This window comes from Canis aureus, chromosome 8 (assembly GCF_053574225.1).
Source record: "Canis aureus isolate CA01 chromosome 8, VMU_Caureus_v.1.0, whole genome shotgun sequence".
In the NCBI taxonomy this organism is placed as follows: Eukaryota; Metazoa; Chordata; class Mammalia; order Carnivora; family Canidae; genus Canis; species Canis aureus.
In genome coordinates, this window is record NC_135618.1 from 18,116,009 (window position 1) to 18,138,055 (window position 22,047).

General features: G+C 37.6%; 1 protein-coding gene across 4 annotated transcripts in view; it reads right to left on the bottom strand.

Annotated features, from left to right (window-relative positions):
- Window positions 1-9,109: 9,109 nt before the first annotated feature.
- Window positions 9,110-22,047, bottom strand: part of KYAT3 (kynurenine aminotransferase 3) — a 63,764-nt gene continuing 50,826 nt past the window's right edge. For all 4 annotated transcript variants that reach the window (XM_077905330.1, XM_077905331.1, XM_077905332.1 and 1 more), the window contains 4 exons: window positions 19,843-20,029; window positions 16,299-16,375; window positions 15,971-16,057; window positions 9,110-9,684 (listed from right to left, as the gene is read on the bottom strand). In XM_077905330.1, coding sequence (XP_077761456.1) covers window positions 9,622-9,684; window positions 15,971-16,057; window positions 16,299-16,375; window positions 19,843-20,029 — 414 coding nt within the window. In that variant the 3' untranslated portion in view covers window positions 9,110-9,621. The remainder of the gene's footprint in view (window positions 9,685-15,970; window positions 16,058-16,298; window positions 16,376-19,842; window positions 20,030-22,047) is intronic.

Consider the following 22,047-nt stretch of genomic DNA (forward strand, 5'->3'; position numbering starts at 1 on the left):
GAAGTTTGTATAGAACCAGAAAAGACCTTGAATAGCCAAAGTATGGTGAAAAAGAACAGCTTTCTTATACCATACACAAAATAAAAGTCAAAATGGATAAAAGACCTAAATGAAGGCAGGAAACCATCAAAATCCTAGAGGAGAACATAGGCAGCAACCTCTTTGGCCTTGGCTGCAGCAACTTCTTTTTTTTTTTTTTAACTTTTATTTATTTATTCATGAGAGACCCACACAGAGAGAGGCAGAGAGACATAGGCGGAGGGAGAAGCAGGCTCCCCACAAGGAGCCTGATACCAGACTTGATACCAGGACGCCGGGACCACAACCTGAGTCAAAGGCAGATGCTCAAACACTGAGCCACCCAGGCATCCCAGCTGTAGCAACTTCTTACTAGACACATCGCTGGAGGCAAGGGTAACAAAAGCAAAAATGAACTATTGGGACTTCATCAAGATTAAAAGCTTCTGTACAATGAAAAAAAAAAACAATAAAACTAAAAGGAAACCAACAGATAGGACAAGATATTTGCAAATGACATATTGGATAAAGGGTTAGCATTAAGAATCTATAAAGAACTCATCAAAATCAACACCTAAAAAATAAATAATCCAGTCAAGAAGTGGGCAGAGGACATGAACAGACATTTCCCCAAATGGCCAACGGACAAAGAAAAAATGCTCAATATCACTTATTATCCGGAAGTACAAATCAAAGCCACAGTGAAATATCACCTCACACCTGTCAGAATGACTAAAATTAGCAACTCAGTAAACAACAGATGTTGGCAAGGATGTGGAGAAAGGGGAACTCTTTTGCACTGCTGGTAGGAGTGCAGACTGGTACAACCACTGTAAAAAGCAGTATGGAAGTTCCTTAAAAAGTTAAAAATAGAACCAGCCTGTGACCCAGCAATTGCACTACTTAGTATTTATCCAAAGGAGTCAAAGGGGTCCATGCACCCCAATGTTTATAGCAGCAATGTCCACAATAGCCAAACTAGAAAGGAGTCCAGATGTCCATTGACAGATGAATGGATAAAGAAGGTGTTTGTACACAGACACACACACACACACACACACACACACACACACTGGAATATTACTCAGCCTTCAAAAAGAAGAAAATCTTACCATTTGCAGCAACGTGGATGGAACTAGAAAGTATGATGCTAAGTGAAACAAGTCAGTCAGAGAAACACAAATATCATAAGATTTTACTCATGTGGGACTTAAGAAACAAAACAGATGAACATAAGGAGAGGGAAGGAAAAATAAGATAAAAACAGGAGTGCTTGGGTGGCTCAGTTGGTTAAGCACCTGCCTTTAGCTCAGGCCATGATCTCAGTGTCCTGGGATTGAGACTCATTGGGCTCCCCACTCAATAGGAAGTCTATTTCTCCCTTTCCCCCCATCCATCTCTCTCTAAATAAATAAATAAATAAATAAATAAATAAATAAATAAATAAATAAATAAAATCTTTTAAAAAAGATTTTATTTATTTATTCATGAGAGACACACACACAGAGAGGCAGAGACATAGGAAGAGGGAAAAGCAGGCACTCCACAAGGAGCCTGATATAGGACTCGATCCCAGGAGCCCTGGATCATGACCTGAGCTGAAGGCAGATGCTCAACCACTGAGCCACCCAGGTGCCCCAAATAAAATACTTTTTAAAAATAAGATAAAAACAGAGAGGGAGGCAAGCCATAAGAGACTCCATAGTTGGGAGAACAAACTGAGGGTTTCTGGTGGGGGAGCTGGGGATGAGATGGGGGGGAGGGGCTAAATGGGTGTGGGTATTAAGGAGGGCACTTGTTAGGATGAACGTGGATGTTATATGTAAGTGATGAATCACTAAATTCTATTCCAGAAACCAAAACTACACTATATGTTACCCAACTTGAATTTAAATTTAAAAACGTTAATGGGAAAAAAAGAGCATCGATACCTAGTGGTAGAATCACGGCTCTGAAAGGCACGCTTGAAATGTTTTGCTAGGTATTGTGAAATTGCCTTCTAGAAATATTGCACTGATTTAAGTGTTTATTTTCCCATGTTTGGAGAGTAGGGGCAGAGATAACCTTTCAGTATCATTCTAGACAGAAAAGCAAACCTTGATTAGAAATATTTATTTGCAGGGCACTGGGAGGCTCAGTCAGTTAAGAATCTGCCTTCAGCTCAGGTCACCATCCTGGGGTTCTGTGATTGAGCCCTGCATTGGGCTTCTTGCTCACTGGAGAAGCTGCTTCTCCCTCTCCCTCTGCCTGCTGCTCCCCTACTTGTGCTTTCTCTCTCTCTCTCTGTCAAATAAATAAATAATCTTTAAAAAAGAGAAATATTTATTTGCCAGGCAAAAGGGAGATAGTATGTAATTTCAAGCTTATGTGTGTGCATGTGTGTGTATTTGCATGTGTATATATGCACCACGTGGCTTAAAAATGTTTGCAGACCACTAATTATCTTGGGGCCAGAAGCCAATTGCAACTTTGGGTTCTGTATTTTGGGATTGGGCTTCCAGAGATTAGACCAAGTCCATTACTGATTAGCTGGATCCCTCAACACAAATGATTCAGAAACCAAGAAGACTCTGAGACATGCCAGTCATATCTGCAGTTTTAGAAACAATCTTTGTTACTTCAAGAAATCATTCATAAGTGAAAGACATGAGTCAAAGAGAGAGCCAATGGTTGAAGACAAAACAACAACAAAGAACCAATGTGTTCTGAAGGTCAGATTCCATTTGCAGAAATTCAAATTTTTGTTGAGTGCCTACCATATGCCAGGCTCTGCTTTAGGTGCTGAAGATATCGCAGTGAACAGAACATTAAAAAAAATCCCTGGCCTCATGGAAGGTATATTATGGGAGGACATAGATGATAAATTAAATAAGAGAAACATAGTGTAAGTTCCATGATGCTAAGTGCTAAGGAGAAAAATAAGTCAGGGAAAGGGGATGGGAGGGGCAGGGCTTACAATTTTAAATATGGTCAGCTAAGTTCTCCTGAAGTGACATTTGAGTAAAGATTTGAGGTAGCTAGGTGGACATCAGGGGAAAATATTCTAGGCAGAAGGGATTCTGGTGCAACGGACCTAATCTGGAGGTGCCTGGCTGGCTCAGTTGGTAGAGCGTTCGACTCTTGATCTTGGGGTTAGGAGTTTGAGCCCCTCATTGGGGCAGAGTGCTCCAAGAATAATTATAAAAGTGATGTTATAATAAGTCATCTCAGAAACCCACACACAAAATTGAGTTGTGGTGTTACAAGATACAGCTGTATAGTTTCAGCTTAAAATATGGTGTTTATACTTTTAATGGTAACTAATGAGAAGGATAAGAGTGAAAATAATGCTTCAGACAGTATAACCACTCTCATTGACAAGAGGACAAAATTATTATTCATCTTTTTAACCCTGAGATTTTGCTACAAATGAAGTTTTACATATTATAGGGAAAAAATGCTGTATCCAAATGTAAAGGAAAGTAGCAGCTGTGTAATATGATGAAGTTAATATTGATTAGAAAATTCAATTATTTCTACAATTTATTCTGTTATATCCCAGGATGGCTGTTTGTCAGCAGGTGAACTTCCTATTTAATTGGCATGATTGAGTAATTAGATGTATTCTCAGAGCAGCAATAAAATCCAATTCTCATGTCTCAAGAACATAGTTGAGGTTTTTGTTTTGTTTTGTTTCACCCTTGGGTTTATCCAACTGAGACCAAGGAGACTCTTGCTTTATTTGGGAATAATTTTTGATTTAAATATTTGGTAATTATGTAGTATATAATTGTTTTCATCATAAGAATGATGGGGAAAATTCACAAATTTGACAAAGATTTGTGATTATTCGCCTTTCTCTGGTACTGAAGGATTCTTCAGGCTCTCACCATCTTTTCCTGCAGGAGCAAGAGCTTTCTGATCAGTATCTCTTTCTGCCTAAAGGAATTTTCATCAGTTTATCTTCCAGAAGAAAAATGTGATTTTTGTGCTATATTCTCTACATCAAGTAGGAATACATTCATCTGTAAATAATAGAAAACCTTAATATAGTGGCTTAGAGGTTTATTTTGTTTCATTCAGTACAAAGTCTGGGAGTAGGTACAGTGGCTCCAAATTGAGTCCAGGGTCCCAGTCTCTTCCTATCTTTCTGCTCTTCTATCCTTATCATGTGGTCCTTGAATCTCATGCCAGTTGCTGCATGAATGCAGTATGGCTGCAGTGCCTCCAGACTTTACTTTGACTTTCCAGGCAGGAAGAAAGTAGAAGGGTGAAGAGGACAAAGAAGACAAAAAGTCTCAGGATGACTTTGCCCTTTATGTTTTTCCATGAAGGGAAGCTCTTTTCAGGCACTTTTGATTAGTTGTAAGGGAAGCTGAGAAATTGGAAGTTTGGCTTTTTAGCCTCCATGTACAGGTGGTCAGAGGAGAAGGAGGATATATAACTGGCCTTCGGTTAACCAACCCATACTTTTTTCCATACTTCCTTTCTTCCATAAAAATCTGCTTAAATTCATCACTGCTTACTCTATAAAGTCCATATCTCTTACTATCATATGGCATGATGTCACTGAATGACTTCTCACTAAACTTTGGGAATTTATAGACAACTTATCATATTTTTGCTGATCCACCTGTATCAGTCAGAATTCTCCGGAAAAATAGAGCCAGTGTGTGTGTGTGTGTGTGTGTGTGTGTGTGTGTGTGTGTATACTCCTCCTGGGAGGAGCCTATTTCTCCCCCTGCCTATGTCTCTGCCTTCTCTCTGTGTCTCTCATGAATAAATAAATAAAATCTTAAAAAAAAAAACTGTTATCCTAACACTATCCTTATACTGTGTTACTTCTCTGACCTCATGCTTGCTAGTTTGTACCTTGATTATTACATCCAGCCACAACAGACTCTTGGTACTCATCAAACATGCTAAGTACACCTTCGTGTGACAGTCTTTGCATTACTATTCCTTCTGGCTACAATGTTCCTCCCCAAGTTCTCCATGAGGCTCCCTCCCTCCTCTCTTCTAAGTCTGTCTCCATGTCCTCTCCTTGAGACCTACCTGACCAAGTGCTTAACATTCCAAATTGCTTCCCTAACACTTTAATTTTCCTCTGTCCTGCTCTACTTCTTTTCTTCATACAATTTCCATATATAAGTTTAGCATTTGGTAAGATTGCAGGACACAAAATCAACATACAGAAATCTGTTGCATTTCTATACATTACTAATGAAGCAACAGGAAGAGAAATTAGGAAAGCAACCCCATTTGCAATTGAATCAAAAAGGATAAAAAATCTAGGAATAAAATCAAACAATGAGGAGAAAGACCTGTACTCTGAAAACTACAAAACATTGATGAAAGAAATTGAAGACAACACAAATGGAGAGATACCCATGCTCATGAATTGGAAGAACAAATATCATTAAAATGTCCATACTGCCTAAAGGAATCTATAGATTTAACGCAATCCCTATCAAAGCACCAAGAACATTTTTCACAATACTAGAATAAATAATCCTAAAATTTGTATGGAACTACAAAAGACTCCAAATAGCCAAAATAATCTTGAAAAAGGAAAACAGATTGGAAGTATCATAATTTCATATTTCAAGTTATATTACAGATCTATAATAATCAAAACTATATGGTCCTGGCATAAAGACAGACACACAGATTTATGGAACAGGATAGAAAGCCCAGAAACAAATCCATGATATTATGGTCAATTAATCTTCAACAAGAGAGGCAAGAATACGCAATGGGAAAAAGAACGTCTATGGAGTTGGGAAAACTGATATGCAAAAGAATGAAACTGGACCATTTTCTTACACTATACATAAAAATAAGCTCAAAATGGATTAAAGGCCTAAATATGATACCTGAAACCATAAAAACTCTAGAAGAGAGCACAGGCAGTAATTTCTTGGATATGGCCCATAGCAACATTTTTCTAGATAGGTCTCCTGAGACAAAGGAAATAGCAAAAATAAAGTACTGGGACTACATCAAAAGAAAAGGCTTTTGCACAGCGAAGGAAACAATCACCAAACTAAAAGTCATCCTACTAAATGGGAGAAGATATTTGCAAATGACATATCTGACAAAAGGTTAGCAACCAAAATATATAAAGAACTGCTACAACTCAACACCCAAAAACCAAATAATCTAATTAAAAATAAGCAAAAGACATGAACAGACATTTCTCCAAAGAATACATTCAGATGGCCAACAGACACATGAAAAGATGCTCAATAGCACTTATCATCAGGGAAATGCAAATCAAAACCACAATGAGATATTGCCTGTCAGAATGGCTAACACAAAAAACACAAGTGTTGGTGAGGATGTGGGGAAAAAGTAACCTTTGTGCACTGTTGATGGAAATGCAAACTGATGCAGTCACTGTAGAAAATAGTATAGAGTTTCCTCAAAAAATTAAAAGTAGAACTACTCTATGCTCCAGTAATCACACTACTGGGTATTTACTCAAAGAATACAAAAACACTAATCTGAAAGGATATATGTTTATTGGATATGTTTACAGCAGCATTATTTATAATAGCCAAACTAGGGAAGCAGCCTAAGTATCCATTATAGATGATTGAATAAAGAAGATAGAATATTACTCAGCTATAAAAAATAATGAAATCTTGTCATCTGCAATGACATGGATGAACAAGAGAGTACAATGCTGAGTGAAATGTCAGAAAAAGACAAATATCATATGATTTTACTCATATGTGGAATTTAAGAAACAAAACAAGACAGGGAAAAAAGAGAAACAAACCAAGAAACACTCTCAACAATAGAGAACAAATGGATGGTTACCAGAGAGATGGGTGGAGGATGGGTGAAATAGGTAAAGGGGATTAAGAGTACTCATCCTGATGAGCACTGAGTAATGTATAAAACTGTTGAATTGCTATATTGTACACCTGAAACTAATAACATTGTATGTTAACTATATTGGAGTTAAAATAAAAAATTTAACAAACTAAGAAAACATTCAAAATATTTCATTATGTTTATGATTTAGTCTCCCTCCCCTGGTCAGAAGGAAAGCCTTGGAAGGCAGGGATCTTTGTGTTCACTGATATATCCTAAGTGCATACATTAGTGTCTGGTACATTGTAGGAGTTCAATGAATATTTGTTAAAGGAAGGAAGAGGGGAGGGAGGAAGGAGGAAAGAAGGAAGAAATTTTGCCCTGAAGAGGAAGAGATAATAGAGTAGTAGATAGCATTAGGGAAAGGATTTTTTTTTTTAAAGATTTTATTTATTTATTCATGATAGTCACACAGAGAGAGACAGAGAAGCAGAGACACAGGCAGAGGGAGAAGCAGGCTCCATGCACCGGGAGCCGGACGTGGGACTCGATCCCGGGTCTCCAGGATCCCACCCTGGGCCAAAGGCAGGCGCCAAACCGCTGCGCCACCCAGGGATCCCAGGGAAAGGATTTAAAAAAAATTTTTTATATTATTAATTTATTTGACAGAGAGGGCACAAGCAGGGGTAGTAGCAGGCAGAGGGAGAGGGAGAAGCAGGCTCCCCAGTGAGCAAGGAGCCCAATGTAGGGGCTCGATCCCAGGACTCTGAGATCATGACCTCAGCTGAAGGTAGATGCTTAAACTACTAGGTCACCCAGACACACCAAAGATCTTCTAATATTAGAAAAATTTGGACGTGTCTCACTGCTGAGGAAGGGAGCCAGTAGAGGCTGAAGATACAGGGGAACAGACTGAACCAAATGAGATTGTGAGAAATGGTGGGAGGATTAGCACCGGACAAGTCCATGACTGTGAAGAGCAGACTTAAACCCTGATAAAAACTGTATCAAATCCCCAGCAAGAGTGGACAGGCTAAAAATTATATATGGGATTTATACTGCTATGCAGTAGTTAGCTCTTGAGGTCCTGGTTCTGCCTTCCTACCAATCCTCCACATTCTGCCCGAATCCCCGTGGATGAGATGAATTAAGGATGAATGCTGGTGCAGCTAGGTCATAGGCATTTTGGTAGGTTCTCATTTGGTAGGGCTGTCTGGTAATATCTGTTTTTACATTTTGTTTTTCACAGAAGTGGGAGATGAGGTCATTAGCTATGATTTAATTGTGCTGGTAGTGGTGGGCTTTAAGGTGTTAAGAGAAAGGAGGTTGGATATTTTTATGGTGGAGAACAGGAGAGTATTAGGAATTCCTGCTGTGGTAAAATGTAGAGAAATCTCATTACGGTATCATGGAAGGATTAAATCTAGTTAAGGTCCATAATGTGCATTCATGGTTGTTGGTAGCTGCACAATTGTGCATTTTGTGACAGCAGTGTTCAGCAGCCCCGTGCAAGCATGGAGTTTCAATTCCAGGGTGGAGTTTTGGGTTTTTCTTGACCAGCTGGGTGAGATAGAACAATGGGCAAGTTATTCAAGGCAGCAAAAGTATCTTGGCTGAAGTGATAGATGATGCAATCTAAGCTGGGCAAGGAAAATATAAGTGGGCCAGTAGGAATAAAATAGAGGGTTCCAAGGACTAGAGCAGTGATTATCAAAATTCAGTGGGTAAAACAATCACCTTGGAAGGACCAGATCCTGAAATTATTTTCAGCAAGTCTAGGGTGAGGACCAGTATCTCTTCTCACAGATTGATTATGATTCTGCTCTAAGAGGGCCATAGACCATTTTTTGAGAAAGAGTGGATTTGAAATTATAGTGAGTTTGATGAAGTGATATTTTGAGAACAAATGGGACACACACAGAGAATACTACAGGGATAAGTGGGTACAGTCTGAGATGACTAATTTATTATCTCATAGGTGGCACAGCCTTAAATGATGAAAGGTTCAGGGTGTACCCAAGGAGGTGGGTGGCTGAAGTGGAGAGAGGAGTGGAGGTGAACATTGCCAAAGGTGAGGTCAAAGTACCAAAAGCCTAGGTAATCCATGTGTACCTTGAAGTCACCCTGGATGATGGCAGTATTTGGGAAAGAGAAGCAAAATTGTGAGCAAAGTTCAAAGCCATTGGTAAACAAAGGGGAGGGTTAGACTTGTGGATAGACAAAGCAAGGACCTGGAGTTGAGGGAGTGGAACTGGCTAAGAGTTTTTACACAACAGTGCAGAAATGGAACTGGCTAACAAGTTGAGTGTTTATTGAAGCTTTACATATATCAATCCATTTTATCCTCACAAACTTCATCTAAAGTAGGTGCTTTTTTTTAATTTAATTTTATTTTTTTTCACTTCAAGTAGATTCCATGTCCAGCATGGGGCTCTAATTCATGACTCCAAGATCAAGAATTGCATATGCTCTACCCACTGAGCCAGCCAGGTGTCATAAAGTGGGTGCTATATTTTATTCCCCTTTTATGATGAGGGAACTGAAGCCCTGAGAGGTTAAGCATCAACCAGCACCTCATAATTATTATCCACAATCCTACATTGCCTGATGTAAAATGGTAGTGGAAGGTGTTTTCAACCATTTCAACTGAAAAACAACAAAATGAAAAAACCCCAGTGGGTTCAACATTTTGAAATTGTTCACTCTTCATTTGTACTGAAATATTTGTTTTTCCATATCCAGCAGATGGCAGCACTAAATAACAATTCCATATTAGGTCATCTAATAGAAACTCGACTTTTATTAACACTTCTGTGTAGTCCATGCCTTAATGATTTCTTCAGCAGCATCCAGTGTACTGTCTTTCTGTAAATAAATGAAATAATCTCATTACATATCAAATAAATTCAAGAGAAGTAAATCCTTAAATATTAAAAATATACCAGTCAATGGATCAGGAAAAGTCATGAAATGATTTGGGAACTGGGTGCTCTTCAACCCCTGATAACTTGAGGAGGACCCAGCTGGACTCTAGCTTGTTCTTGGCCTCTGCAGCAATGAACTCCAGAGTGTTTATTTGGAAGTCATGCCTTCAGATGAGTCATTGGAAGCCTTGCCTGTATAAAGCCACAACTCTTGGAGGAGCATGGACAGAAACTGGAAAATGGCATCTGTAGTATCTTCCCATGCCTTGGTGGCCTACTACACAGGTCTGAAGCTCTTTAAGGAGCCCAGCAAAACAAACTAATTAATTATTTATAATGTTATATCCCATTACTGCCTGGCTGGAAAAGTGAATGAACCTAAGAATTCAATATTAGAGGAGCCTGAGAAGTGTGACACTGATCACTACATTATATTGTTTTGTGATACTGGCTGCCAATTTATTGCCACTATCCTGACACTAAAGAAATGTACAAATCAACTGGCATGTGGCCAAAAAACATCACGAAGAAAATGATCAACAAACTGTTAAATGCAGTTCAGACTGAAAACAGTTTAACTTGATCCCAGTCAAAACCACATCCACCAGTGAGGACACTCTTACTATTAATAACCATTGTAGCAGCCCAAGTAACCCACAGTGCCAAAGAAGACCCGAGACTCATAAATGACATGATGCTGGAAGCGAGTCTGAGAGATGTGCTGATGGGATCAATACTTATTATTTTTGCTTTCTTGCCTCTCATCTCACCCCCTTTTGTGTATGACCTGACACGCCACATTATGTCCAGCTATAAGCTTGGGAGATTATAGGATTGAGACTCAATATCCAGTTGGGATATTTGTATGTCTTTAGGAAAGGAATTAATAAGGGTGAAATCCTTTCCATTTGAAAAATTGTGTGATATTTATTGATTGTGTTTACCGCCAACATTTATATCCAATGCTAAGATTTCTGAAAAAATTCTTTTTCCTTGCTGCTCAGAAAAGTTTACTGAAAATGCCAGTTCACTAAAAGCACTAAAATCTGTAGTCTCTCCTCTGGTAAAATGACATTTACAAATATGAAGATAATTCTTTGACACACAATCATGGTGAATGGTACTACTAGTTAGGCATTTGTTTGCCTAATTGAAAATAGGCAAGTTCAGCAAATTACAGCCATCATTCATTAAATTAAGTTTCGGATAGGTACTCTAATGATCTGTGGACTTTAAAATAAAGATAGATTTTGGTAAAGTAAAACATAAATAAACAGAAAAATATAAAACATAATAGTACTAAATGAAGATTTAAGTGAATATCTGATCCCAAGTGAAGAGAATTTTTCAAAGTAAAAATGAAAGGGCAGACCTACAAAAGGACAACAATCAAATTAATATATAGTTATAGAAACAAATCAGAAAGTATAGAAGAGCTTACACAGAATAAGAATCATCTGTTCCTCCTCTCCCTACTCCTTCCCACTATGCCCACCACCCCAAGACAACCTTTTATGACAACTTCTGGTTTTCGTTCTAGTGGTTATCTCCAAGATGTAATTAATGCATTTGGTTCTATTTCCTTATTTATTGACTTCAGACAAAATTCACAATTCTCTGCTCTGAATGAGGAAAAGTTGTTCACTCACATTACTATGCCCACTCCCTTCAATGTTTCAGTTATAATTACTAATAAAATCCATTTGCTTTTTGAATAGGTATATTCATGGTATAAAATTAAACTGACAGATAAACAGTGAAAATCAAGCTTTTGTTTTTCTCTTCTGCTTTTTCTACTTCTTTTCTCTTTCCTCTCTACAGAATGAAGTAATCGAAAAGCCATTAGGTGGGGCTGAGTGAAGCAGGTGTCCATATATGGAGGCAGGGGGAGCCCTGGCAGCCTGGTGCAGGATGTTGCAGCCAGAGTGGAGTAAGGAGGGTTTCCGATGTGGGTGGCATGAGGTGTTGGTGGTGGCAGGGGCAGTGTTGACTAGAACAGGATGTTGGAATCCAAGCTGGGTAAGCCAGCATCTGTATGGCAGGGTGGCTCCGTGCAGGATGTTAGAACCTAGACAGGATGATGCAGGCATGTGCCAATGTAGACTGGCACAGGGTGTCAGAGCATATGAGGGGTGAAGGATTCCATGCAGTGGGTGACAGTGCCAGGTGTGCAGTGCTGGAGAATCGGAGGAGGGCACTTCTGCAAGAGGTGACAGCAGTAGCAGTCTGGCACAAAGTGTCAAAGCCTGAGCGGGGTAAAGGATGTCCATCAGGGGTGGTGGCTGGAGGGGGAGTGGCCCATACAGAGGGAGTGATTCAAGAAGTGATTCCAAAAAAAAAAAGAAGTGATTCCATGATGAGAGCCAGGGTTCTTCAACTGTCAAAGAAGGGAGTTACAAATATGGAAAATCCTTGAGCTTAAGTCATTCAAAATGTGCAAGTAAATCCACAGAAAAAGATCCCAGAAGTAGAATTTCTGTGTTAAGACGTAGGTACATTTACATTTAGATGGGAATGGCCAAACTAACCACTGTTAAGAGATTTTACAAATTATACCCCCACTCTCTATAACAATGTCTTATGGAACTTTTCAGTTGTTCAGTTGTTTCCAATCTAATAGATAACATACAGTTTTGTTGCAGTTTTAATTTTCATTTCTTGTAATATGATTAAAGTGGGATATCCTTTCATATATTTGATAGTTGCTGAGGATTTTACCCATAACTACTGTAAAGTGCTGTTTTGGCTCATTTTGCCTTAAATTGAACTTATTTTCTTTCAATTTCCATTTTCTAGGCATGTTTTGCCATTCTTTTATTTTTAGCCTTTCCAAGAGGGTGAGTCAGGTATGTTAGCTTTCCCTAGAGACCTCTTGCTATGGCTTTCCTATCTTCCAATATCAAGTGTTGATGTAAAGAGGGTGTGTCCACACTGATCCTCTTACCCTACCCCCATGAAGGCTTTGGTCTTTTTGTGCAGATGCCGAAGAATTCTTTATCTTTTAAGTCCAATGTATTCTAATGTTAATTGTTCTGTGACAATTTTTTTCCTGAGACAAGTCATTTCCTTTCAATTGCTAGATTTGTCTTTTTTTTTTTTTTTTAATGGAAAACATTCTTAAAATAAAGCTATAAAAGTCTTTTTAGGTTCCATTTGTTTCCCCACCATGGGATTCTACATATTTCACTTGTCTTCCACATCTATGATTTTTCTAATACTTTAAAAATCATTGTTCTTCTCTTTTTTTTTGCTCCCTTTTCTTACTCCTTATCATGCCTACAGAAGTTTTCACTGTTCTCTGTGCTGTTTCCAATGTCACTACAATTACCAATAGCTTCATTGTTTTCCTTCAGTTTTGTGCCTGAGCTCTGACAAGTTGCCATTTCATCTTCTCTCTCTCTTTTTTAAAGATTTTATTTATTTATTCATGAGAGACACACACACACACACACACAGAGAGAGAGAGAGAGAGAGAGAGAGGTAGAGAAATAGGCTGAGGGCGAGGCAGGCTCCCCATGGGGAGCCCGATGCAGGACTCAATCCCAGGACCTCACAACCTGAGCCAAATGCAGATGCTCAACCACTGAGCCACCCAGGTGCCCCTATATTATCTGACATTATCTTCCCTGAACTTTTTAAATCTCTACTTTAATCTCATTTAAAGGTTTTGGATTTGAACTATCAATTTTTATTTGCTCTTATAGCCACATTTTTCTGGCCGAATATTCTCTTTCTGACACTTGGTTTTCCTTGTACCTTTCTCCTTTTTTCCTAATAATATATTTTATAGATTCACAGCTGATTCCTTTTCATTAGTCATTTTTGATTGAATTACCTTTGTAATCTCCTACTGCTAGTATACCTACTGTTCCTATTGTTTTGGGTAATGAATACCACCTCCTGACTTCGTTTATGATTTGAAGACTTAGCTACAGATATGTGTAAGGGAGGAGCCAGGGTAGCACTAGAGGACTGCAGAAATCCTCCCTGGCTCATAGTAAAATTAATAAGATTGATGTGGATTTCAGTGGTAAGAAGGGGATATATATTTTACTTTCCTCTCGGCTAATTTTAAGTGGCTACTTCCAATTTAATCTATCTCCTCCACATTGCTCTAACATAGCTTGGAGCAAAAATGACAGGAGTGAATGAGAAAATCTATGACCCAACCAGAATCTCCTTTCCACCCTGCTCCACATAGGTTTTAGATTATATAGCTGTATGTTTCTATCCTGACTTGCATGATGCTAAATGAGTCTAGAGAAGCTCCCACTGCCAGTGTACTTATATACTTACTGTCTTATTGTTCTAGATGAGTAGGTTGCCTCCTGGCTCTGTTTATAACTTGAAGATGTAGACACAAGAGACTTTCTAGGTGTCTTCCCTTTACCTTCATTGTACTTGGCAACTCTTCTTCATTTACTGGGAATTTGTGAATCTGTTTTCCATTCTCCTACTTGTTTTTAATAATTTTCAAGAAGAGAATGGGGAAGGGCTGTGTTTATGATTTTTAAAACAGGAAATCTTGTTACTTTTATTAGTTCTGCTTGTAACTTCAAAAGATACACCTCTATTTCTAGATCCACTGTAAGATGAGGATATTAATGGCCTTACTCTTTCTTCTACATTTTAGTCAATTAATTGTTTACATTATTAGATTGTTAACATATTTATTGTCTTCTGGATCAGTCTTCCAGAGTTTGTAGATTTGAGATTGTCTCTCAAAGCTGAAAACAATGTTTACATCATTCTGACTAGCTTAATAGATGAATGTGTTGGTAAAAAGAGTTTCTGGATCTTGTTGAGCCTGTCTTCAGTAGCAATCATATCTTAAAAATAGCAATAATGCATATATTCAGATTTTTGTTTTAGTACAGATCTGATGGTAAGCAATTCACTCAGCTTTCATTTGTCAGGAATATTACATTTCATTTTCAGTTTTAAAGGCTATTTTCCTGGAAAATGAATTCTGGGTTGATATATTTTTATTTCAGCCTTTGAGGATGTCATTTCATTGTATTCTGGTCTCTGTTTTTTTCTGATAAGAAGTTGCTAAATTCATATGCATGTGAGGTATAGTTTTTTTCTGGCTGTTTCCAAGATCTTACCATTGCCCTTGGTTTTCAGCAGTTTGAGTATAAAGTGTCTAGGTGTGGCTTTCTTTATAGTTGTAGTTCACTTTTATTTTTTTTAATTTTTTAATTTTTTAGTTCACTAACTTTTATTTTTAAAAAATTTTTTTTCACTAACTTTTAGATCTCTAAGTTGCTTTTCATGAAATATGAGAAAATTTTAGCCATTACTTCTTAAAATACTTTTTCTGCCACATTCATTCTTTTTTTGGTACTCTAATTACATGTAATATCACATGATATTGTCTGATAGACCTAAGGCTCTATTCATTTCTTAAAAATAATTTTTCTGTTTTTCAGATTGGATTATTCTATGAATCTGTAATTCAAGTAAGCACTTTTTTCTTGATATCCTCAATTCTCTGTGTTTGTTAAGCCCCATACATTTTTCATATCAGATATTACATGTTTAAGTTCCAAATTTCCACTTGATTTTTTTATAGTTTTAATTTGTTCTATGAATATACTTTCCTTTAATTTCTTGAACATACATACAGTATCTGCCTTAAAGTCCTTGTCTGCTAACTCCTATATCTGGGTCACCTTATGATCTATTTCTACTGACTAATTTTTTCTTTATTAAGGGTCACATTTTCTTTTTTTCTTATGATTTCATTTATTTTTTTTTTTTGAGAGAGAGCGAGCAAGCAAGTGAGCACAAGGAACGGGAGGAGGCAGAGGGAGAGGGAGAAGCAGACTCCCCACTGAGCAGAGAACTGGACTCAGGGCTTGATCCCAGGACCCTGGGTCATGACCTGAGCCAAAGGTAGACACTTAACAGACTGAGCCACCTGGGCACCCCAAAGGCCATATTTTCTTATGTCTTCACATGTTTAGTAATTTTTGATTGCATGCTTGACACTGTATTGTTACACGGCAAGGAGTCTGATCATGCTGTAATACACAGTACACTCAACACTTCAAAGTGTTAGGTTTTGTTCTGGTGGGCAGTTAATTTCATGGCAGCAGGCCAAAATTTGAAAACTGCATATAACTACATCATTCCTAAAAATAGAAAAAAATGCTTTAAAAATGCTTTATAAATCAGAAGGAAGGACATCATAAATGTGTTTTGGAATAGAACAAGGAACTTACTTTAATGAAGCAAAATCGCACAAACTTCTCAAACTGTAACTTGGTCTCTGCATTACAGAATGCTGAAACTGGAATGGCTGACAGTTTCTGAAAAATAAATAGAAAAGTAAAATAGGAAAACTACTTCTACTTCAAATGTATTTTTAGGATGTTAAATGTTAAAAACAAATAGATATTTCTAAATATGTACAACTTCCAAAAAGAAAAATGTTTTAAAAATCCTTCACATAGCCATAAGTGGAATATCATATTACAACATGTCAGCAAGTATCCTTCATAAATTAACCATAAAATATAGCACAGTATCTCAAAGGTCAATAAACACTACCTTATTTTTAGTCATCCATTTCACAAATTTATAATCATAAGGTTCATTGCTGTCCTTCATATCAGAGAGGTCTGCATCTAAAACAAAAATGAAAATTCAATGGTCTATGTATTATATGTGAGGGCAAGATGTATTTCATTTAAATCTGTCACAAGTAATAATATTCTCAGAAGATATTCACAGAATTTCCTGGAGTTTCATACTGTATGGTGAAGTAAAGAATTTACAGATAGGTATTTTTTTCAAGAACAGTTATTTTTATATTAATTAATTAAAAAAAATTTTAATTAAAATTTTTTAGAGAAAAGGAGAGGAGAAGAGGGGAGAGGAAGAAATGAACTTAAGCAGACTCTGTGCTGGGTGTGAAGCCTGACACAGGGCTTGATCTCACAACCCTGAGACCACGACTGAGCCGATATCAAGAGATGGATGCTTAACCAACTGATAGTATCAATCTCATTGTGCTTTTGTTAGAATGGAATATTTGTAAAGTTCTTAGTATAATACCAATTATATCATAAGTACTCTAAAAATATTAACCACTTGGCCACTGCTATGAATTGTAAAGGGAGTTAATTATTATGTTCATGAATCTTATGGTGTATTTTTATTTTCAAGGTACCATTAAAAGAAAATTTTGTTTCTTGCTTTTGTCTTTAGCAAATTGTGGGACCAACCTCTAGTATTTGTAAGAATTTTCACATTCAAATTAATCTGAACAGATGAAAGAGTAAAAGAAAATAAATTGTCCTCATATGTAGGAATATCTTATAGAAATTAACATTTTTCTCCCACAGGTGAAAAGGAAGTGACATCTCCCCCCCGCCCCCCTCAGTTATCATAAAAGGTTTTCTAACCAAAGTCCTTTCTGCTCCTATTACAACCATACATACTCAGGATCTGACACCTAAACTAGTATTTCAAGCAGGGTGGATTGACTGAAGATAAAATGGAAAACTATTTAAGAGCTTAATGCAATCATCCTAACAAAAGTTGCATTGCTGTCTTTTTGATGGTTAGAATTATACTGCAATGAATTCCTTTTAGCATTTACTATCTGGGGTCGCCTGGGTGGCTCAGCAGTTGAGAGTCTGCCTTCAGCTCGGGGCGTGATCCTGGGGTTCTGGGATTGAGTCCCACGTCAGGCTCCCTGCATGGAGCCTGCTTCTCCCTCTGCCTGTGTCTCTGCCTCTCTCTTTCTGTGTCTCTCATGAATAAATAAAATCTTAAAAAAAAAAAAAAAAGAATTTAGTATCTGTAAAAGTTTGGTTCCAGGGAAGAATTATTCTTATCTAAAAATCTGTTAAATCCCTTTATCCAAGAATTATGTAACTAATTCTATTTTCTTTTTGCCCTTGCAGCCACAAAGTTTAGTCCTAGGTTAAAACTATTCATAATACCATATGAACCTATATGAAAAATTTGCTTTCTCCCCATCCTATGTGACATTGATTTTCCATTATATACATTTACATACACACACATATATTATTACATAGAAAATTTTTTTTTAATTTTTATTTATTTATGATAGTCACACAGAGAGAGAGAGGCAGAGACACAGGCAGAGGGAGAAGCAGGCTCCATGCACCGGGAGCCCGATGTGGGATTTGATCTAGGGTCTCCCGGATCGCGCCCTGGGCCAAAGGCAGGCGCCAAACCGCTGCGCCACCCAGGGATCCCAGAAAACTTTTTAATATAAGTTAGCTTTTTTTTTTTTTTTTTTTTAATATAAGTTAGCTTAAATGCTTTTTGGAAGCAGATCAAGAATATAAATCGCTTATTTTAAAAATAATTCATGTTGAAAATCTTATGGATTTCCGATTCAAAAGCAAAACTAAAGGTGATAAAACAGCTTTTTCTTTTTTATCACTTCATGAAATGAGCTATATATTTAGACATGACATAGGGAAAGTGATTTCTAAACCTCAGAGTATAGGACATCTTAAGGGGTTTTATATAAGAATGGAGCTTGTGAGAGCCAAATATGTACAGCTTTCAGGCAACAGGGCAGCAAAAATCTCTGGGCATCATGGCTTCTGCTTCTCTCACAACAAATTAAAAAAATAATAGTCACAGTTTTGTTATAAAATCAAAAGTTTCCAGCCTTATGAAATTTGGTATATAAAAGGCTTTTCAAGTTCAGTGGAATATTAACTTTACTGTATTAGAAACTTAAAACAAGGGATGCCTGCATGGCTCCCTTGAGCGGTTGAGCATTGACCTTTGGCTCGGGGCATGATCCCGGGGTTCCTGGATCAGGTTCTGCATTGGGCTCCCTGTGGGAACCCTGCTGCTCTCTCTGCCTGTGTCTCTCCCTCTGTGTCTCTCATGAATCAATGAATGAATGAATACAGAAAGAAAAGAAAGAAAGAAAAAGAAAGAAAGAAAGAAAGAAAGAAAGAAAGAAAGAAAGAAAGAAAGAAAGAAAGAAAAAGAAAGAAAGAAACTTAAACTATTTGGCTATAACTTCTGTCAGAGTAAATTATGCTTTTAAATGTACTATTATTACATTATAGTTTTTTTTTTTTAAGAAAATTAGTTCTATACAAAATGTTTCATGCTTCTAATTGTAGATTAGTATGGCACGTCAGAAGTACATAAAACAGCTTTAGGTAATATAAAGATGATTGCTTTTTGGAGACAAAACTATTTGGAATCTAGTTCTGTGACTTCAGGTAAGTTATTTAAAACTTCCCAAGTCTTCGCATCTTTAAAAATGGAGCTAACAAAGCTTACTTCAAAAATGTGTTTGAAAATGCTAGGCATGTAGTAGAGTCTGAATAAACGTTATTTTCCTTCTTTACTTCATTTCAGTGTGTGTGTGTGTGTGTGTGTATATATATATATATGTATTTTTTTAATTAAAAAAATTTTTTTTTATTTTTACAATCCCACAGGCACCCAGGGGGTTCCCACCTGCCCAGCTCTACACTGAGATTTCAGTATATTTTAAAATAGCAAACAGTCTCTGATAGCATCAACATTCTAGTAATCTTATTTTTCTTAAGTAAAAAGGAAACTAAAATTTTACTCAAAGGAACACTGGGTTCATATATTATTTCCTGTAATTACACGTAAGAACAAGATGATAGCAAATTCTATGTGTTTTTTTTTTAAGATTTTATTTATTTATTCATGAGAGGCACACAGTGAGAGAGAGGCAGAGACACACATAGGCAAAAGGAGCAGCAGGCTCCATGCAGGGAGCCTGACGTGCGACTCGATCCTGGAACTCCAGGATGACGCCCTGGGCCGAAGGTAGGCGCTAAACCGCAGAGCCACCGAGGGATCCCCCAAATTCTATGTTTAATAGAATACCTAAAATAACTGACTCCATAGCCATGTTAACAATCACTTTAAGGTCAGGGACCTAAAACTCAAGATGATTATTAAAACAAACAAACACACTGGCATTACAAAAAGCCATTTTTCTGTAGATAAAAAGCTGATATAGCTTTGACACCAATCTTTACTCCCTAATTCTAATATAGTTTCACCCGTAAGTTTCCATATATTTGAAATAATAAAAATTCTTACTAACCTAGCAAAGACACATCAGCAATGATGAAGTATCCCCCATCAGGAACTATAGGTTTTAGGCCAAGACTTTCAAATAAATGTATCATCCGATCTCTTTTTACTTCTAACTCTTTTGGCAAAGAATTAAAGTAACACTCTGGTTCATCCATGCGCTTGATGTCAATCCAAAAAGCTTGAGCCAAGGCTTCCTGCATGTTAAGATCGAAACATGTGGAAAGGAAATATGGTAATGTTATTTATTGCTGAGTTTCTTGGTATAATAAAGACTGAAGTCATTCAGAGAATTAGAGTTGAATTCCTGTGAGCTTATATTAGACTGTATCAATTAATGGAGGAATCAGTTACATGTAAATGATTAAATCTGATGTAAAGAACTGAGAATGAGCCATGAAGATTCAAACTGAAGAAGAGGTATTGTATAAAGATGGCTTGCTTGGAATTGAAAAGATATGTTATTTTCCGTTGAGGTGAGCTGTAGAATGACATGCTAGATCTAAGTCTGAAAGATGACCAGAGAAATGATGAACTAGCCAGCTTGTTCCCATTACCTTGGAGGATGCAAGGGAAATAAAAGCTGACCCACTGTGTCACTCCCCATAGGTATGCCATTCTAATCTGAATTCTAATCATTCCTATCCCAGAACTATCTAAGTACCTTAGCGATTAGAAAAGAGTGTCCGGAGTATGGGGAGTCACTTCTTTTTTTTTTTTCTTTAAGATTTTATTTATTTATTTATTTGAGAGAGAGGGAGAGGAGAGAGAGAGGGAAAATGAGGACAAGTGGATAGGAGAGGGAGAAACAGACTCCCCACTGAGCAGGAAGCCTGACATAGGGCTCCATTTCATGACCCTGGGATCACAACCTGAGCCAAAGGCAGATGCTTAACTGACTGAGCCACCCAGGCACCCCAGGAGTCACTTCTCTATCATTCCTTAGGAAAGTCAGAAGTGGCAGGAGAGAAACTGGGCCAAGGGAAAAAACTGATGCTTTTAACGGTCAGGTAGGTGTCTGAGAAGGCAACAGGTCAGGGAAAGATAAAGAAGTCTGATTCAGGACACGCATAAAGAGCAAGGATCTGTACAAGCAGAAGGGCAGAAGCTTGATAGGAGAGTGTGAACGAAATGACTTAGAAATACCGGTTCTCAGTGCAAAGGAGACATAAGCAAATAATAAAGAACCTGGAATAGTTGAGGTAGAAGAATGAAGCAAAGTGGCTAAATTTTAAGGAAATTTATTAGAACCAAGGAATATCAAGAATTAAAGGATAAATTCATTCACCCAGTAAATATACACGGACTGAATACCAATGTTAAATACTGGCATTGTGATTAAAAACTGGGGATATAATTGTAAACAAGATAAACATGGTCCTTGCCTTTACGGAGATTCCAGTTAATGTTTACTGGAGAGGTAAATGGGAGGGATAAGGAAACAAATACATGAAAAAGGCAGGACCTTTTCAACAGTCTGTTCTGTTGAGAGAACGGAGTCTAGTGTGGCCGAAGAGTAGCAAGAGAACATGGTAAGAGATGACATGGAGAGACAGTGAAGGGTAAGATCACTGCGAAGACTGCATGCTAAAAGAAGCCAGCAGGAAAAAAGAATTAATAATTCCCAGGATTAACAAATTCTTAGATAAATAAGGATCAAGCTGTGTCAGCCTAGGAATCTGTGGTTCCCCTGGAAGCTTGAGCCCGTTTCCAAACAGTCATCTGAGTACATGGAAAACGCCAGGCACTTAGCTAAAATGGAGGACCAGATGGGTCAGGAAAAGGTGTTCCAGATTCTTAGCTGCATCTTTCTTTTTCTCAGCAACTTATTCACTCCCCATAGCAGGAGATATTGCCCTAGAAAAGTCAAAGCTCAAGAGACATAAACATCTCTCCTAAGTATAGTATTATGCAGGACTTCCCTCTCTTTCTCATACCCTACATGTGACTAATGGCCAATACTGTCAACTCTACTTTCAAAATGTATTCAGAACCCAATCACGTCCCACCATTTCCCCATCCCTGTATTGGTTCAGTCACTGCTGTCTCTCTCCTGGATCGCTTCAACAGTGTTCTGACTCAATAAAGTAGCCAAATCCCTTTGATAGTACAAGTTAGGTCATGTCACTCTTGTGCTCAAATTCTCCAGTGGCTTCCTATCTCACTCAGCCTTTACAGTGACAAACGTGGCCTTATTTGATCTGGGTCCCAGCTA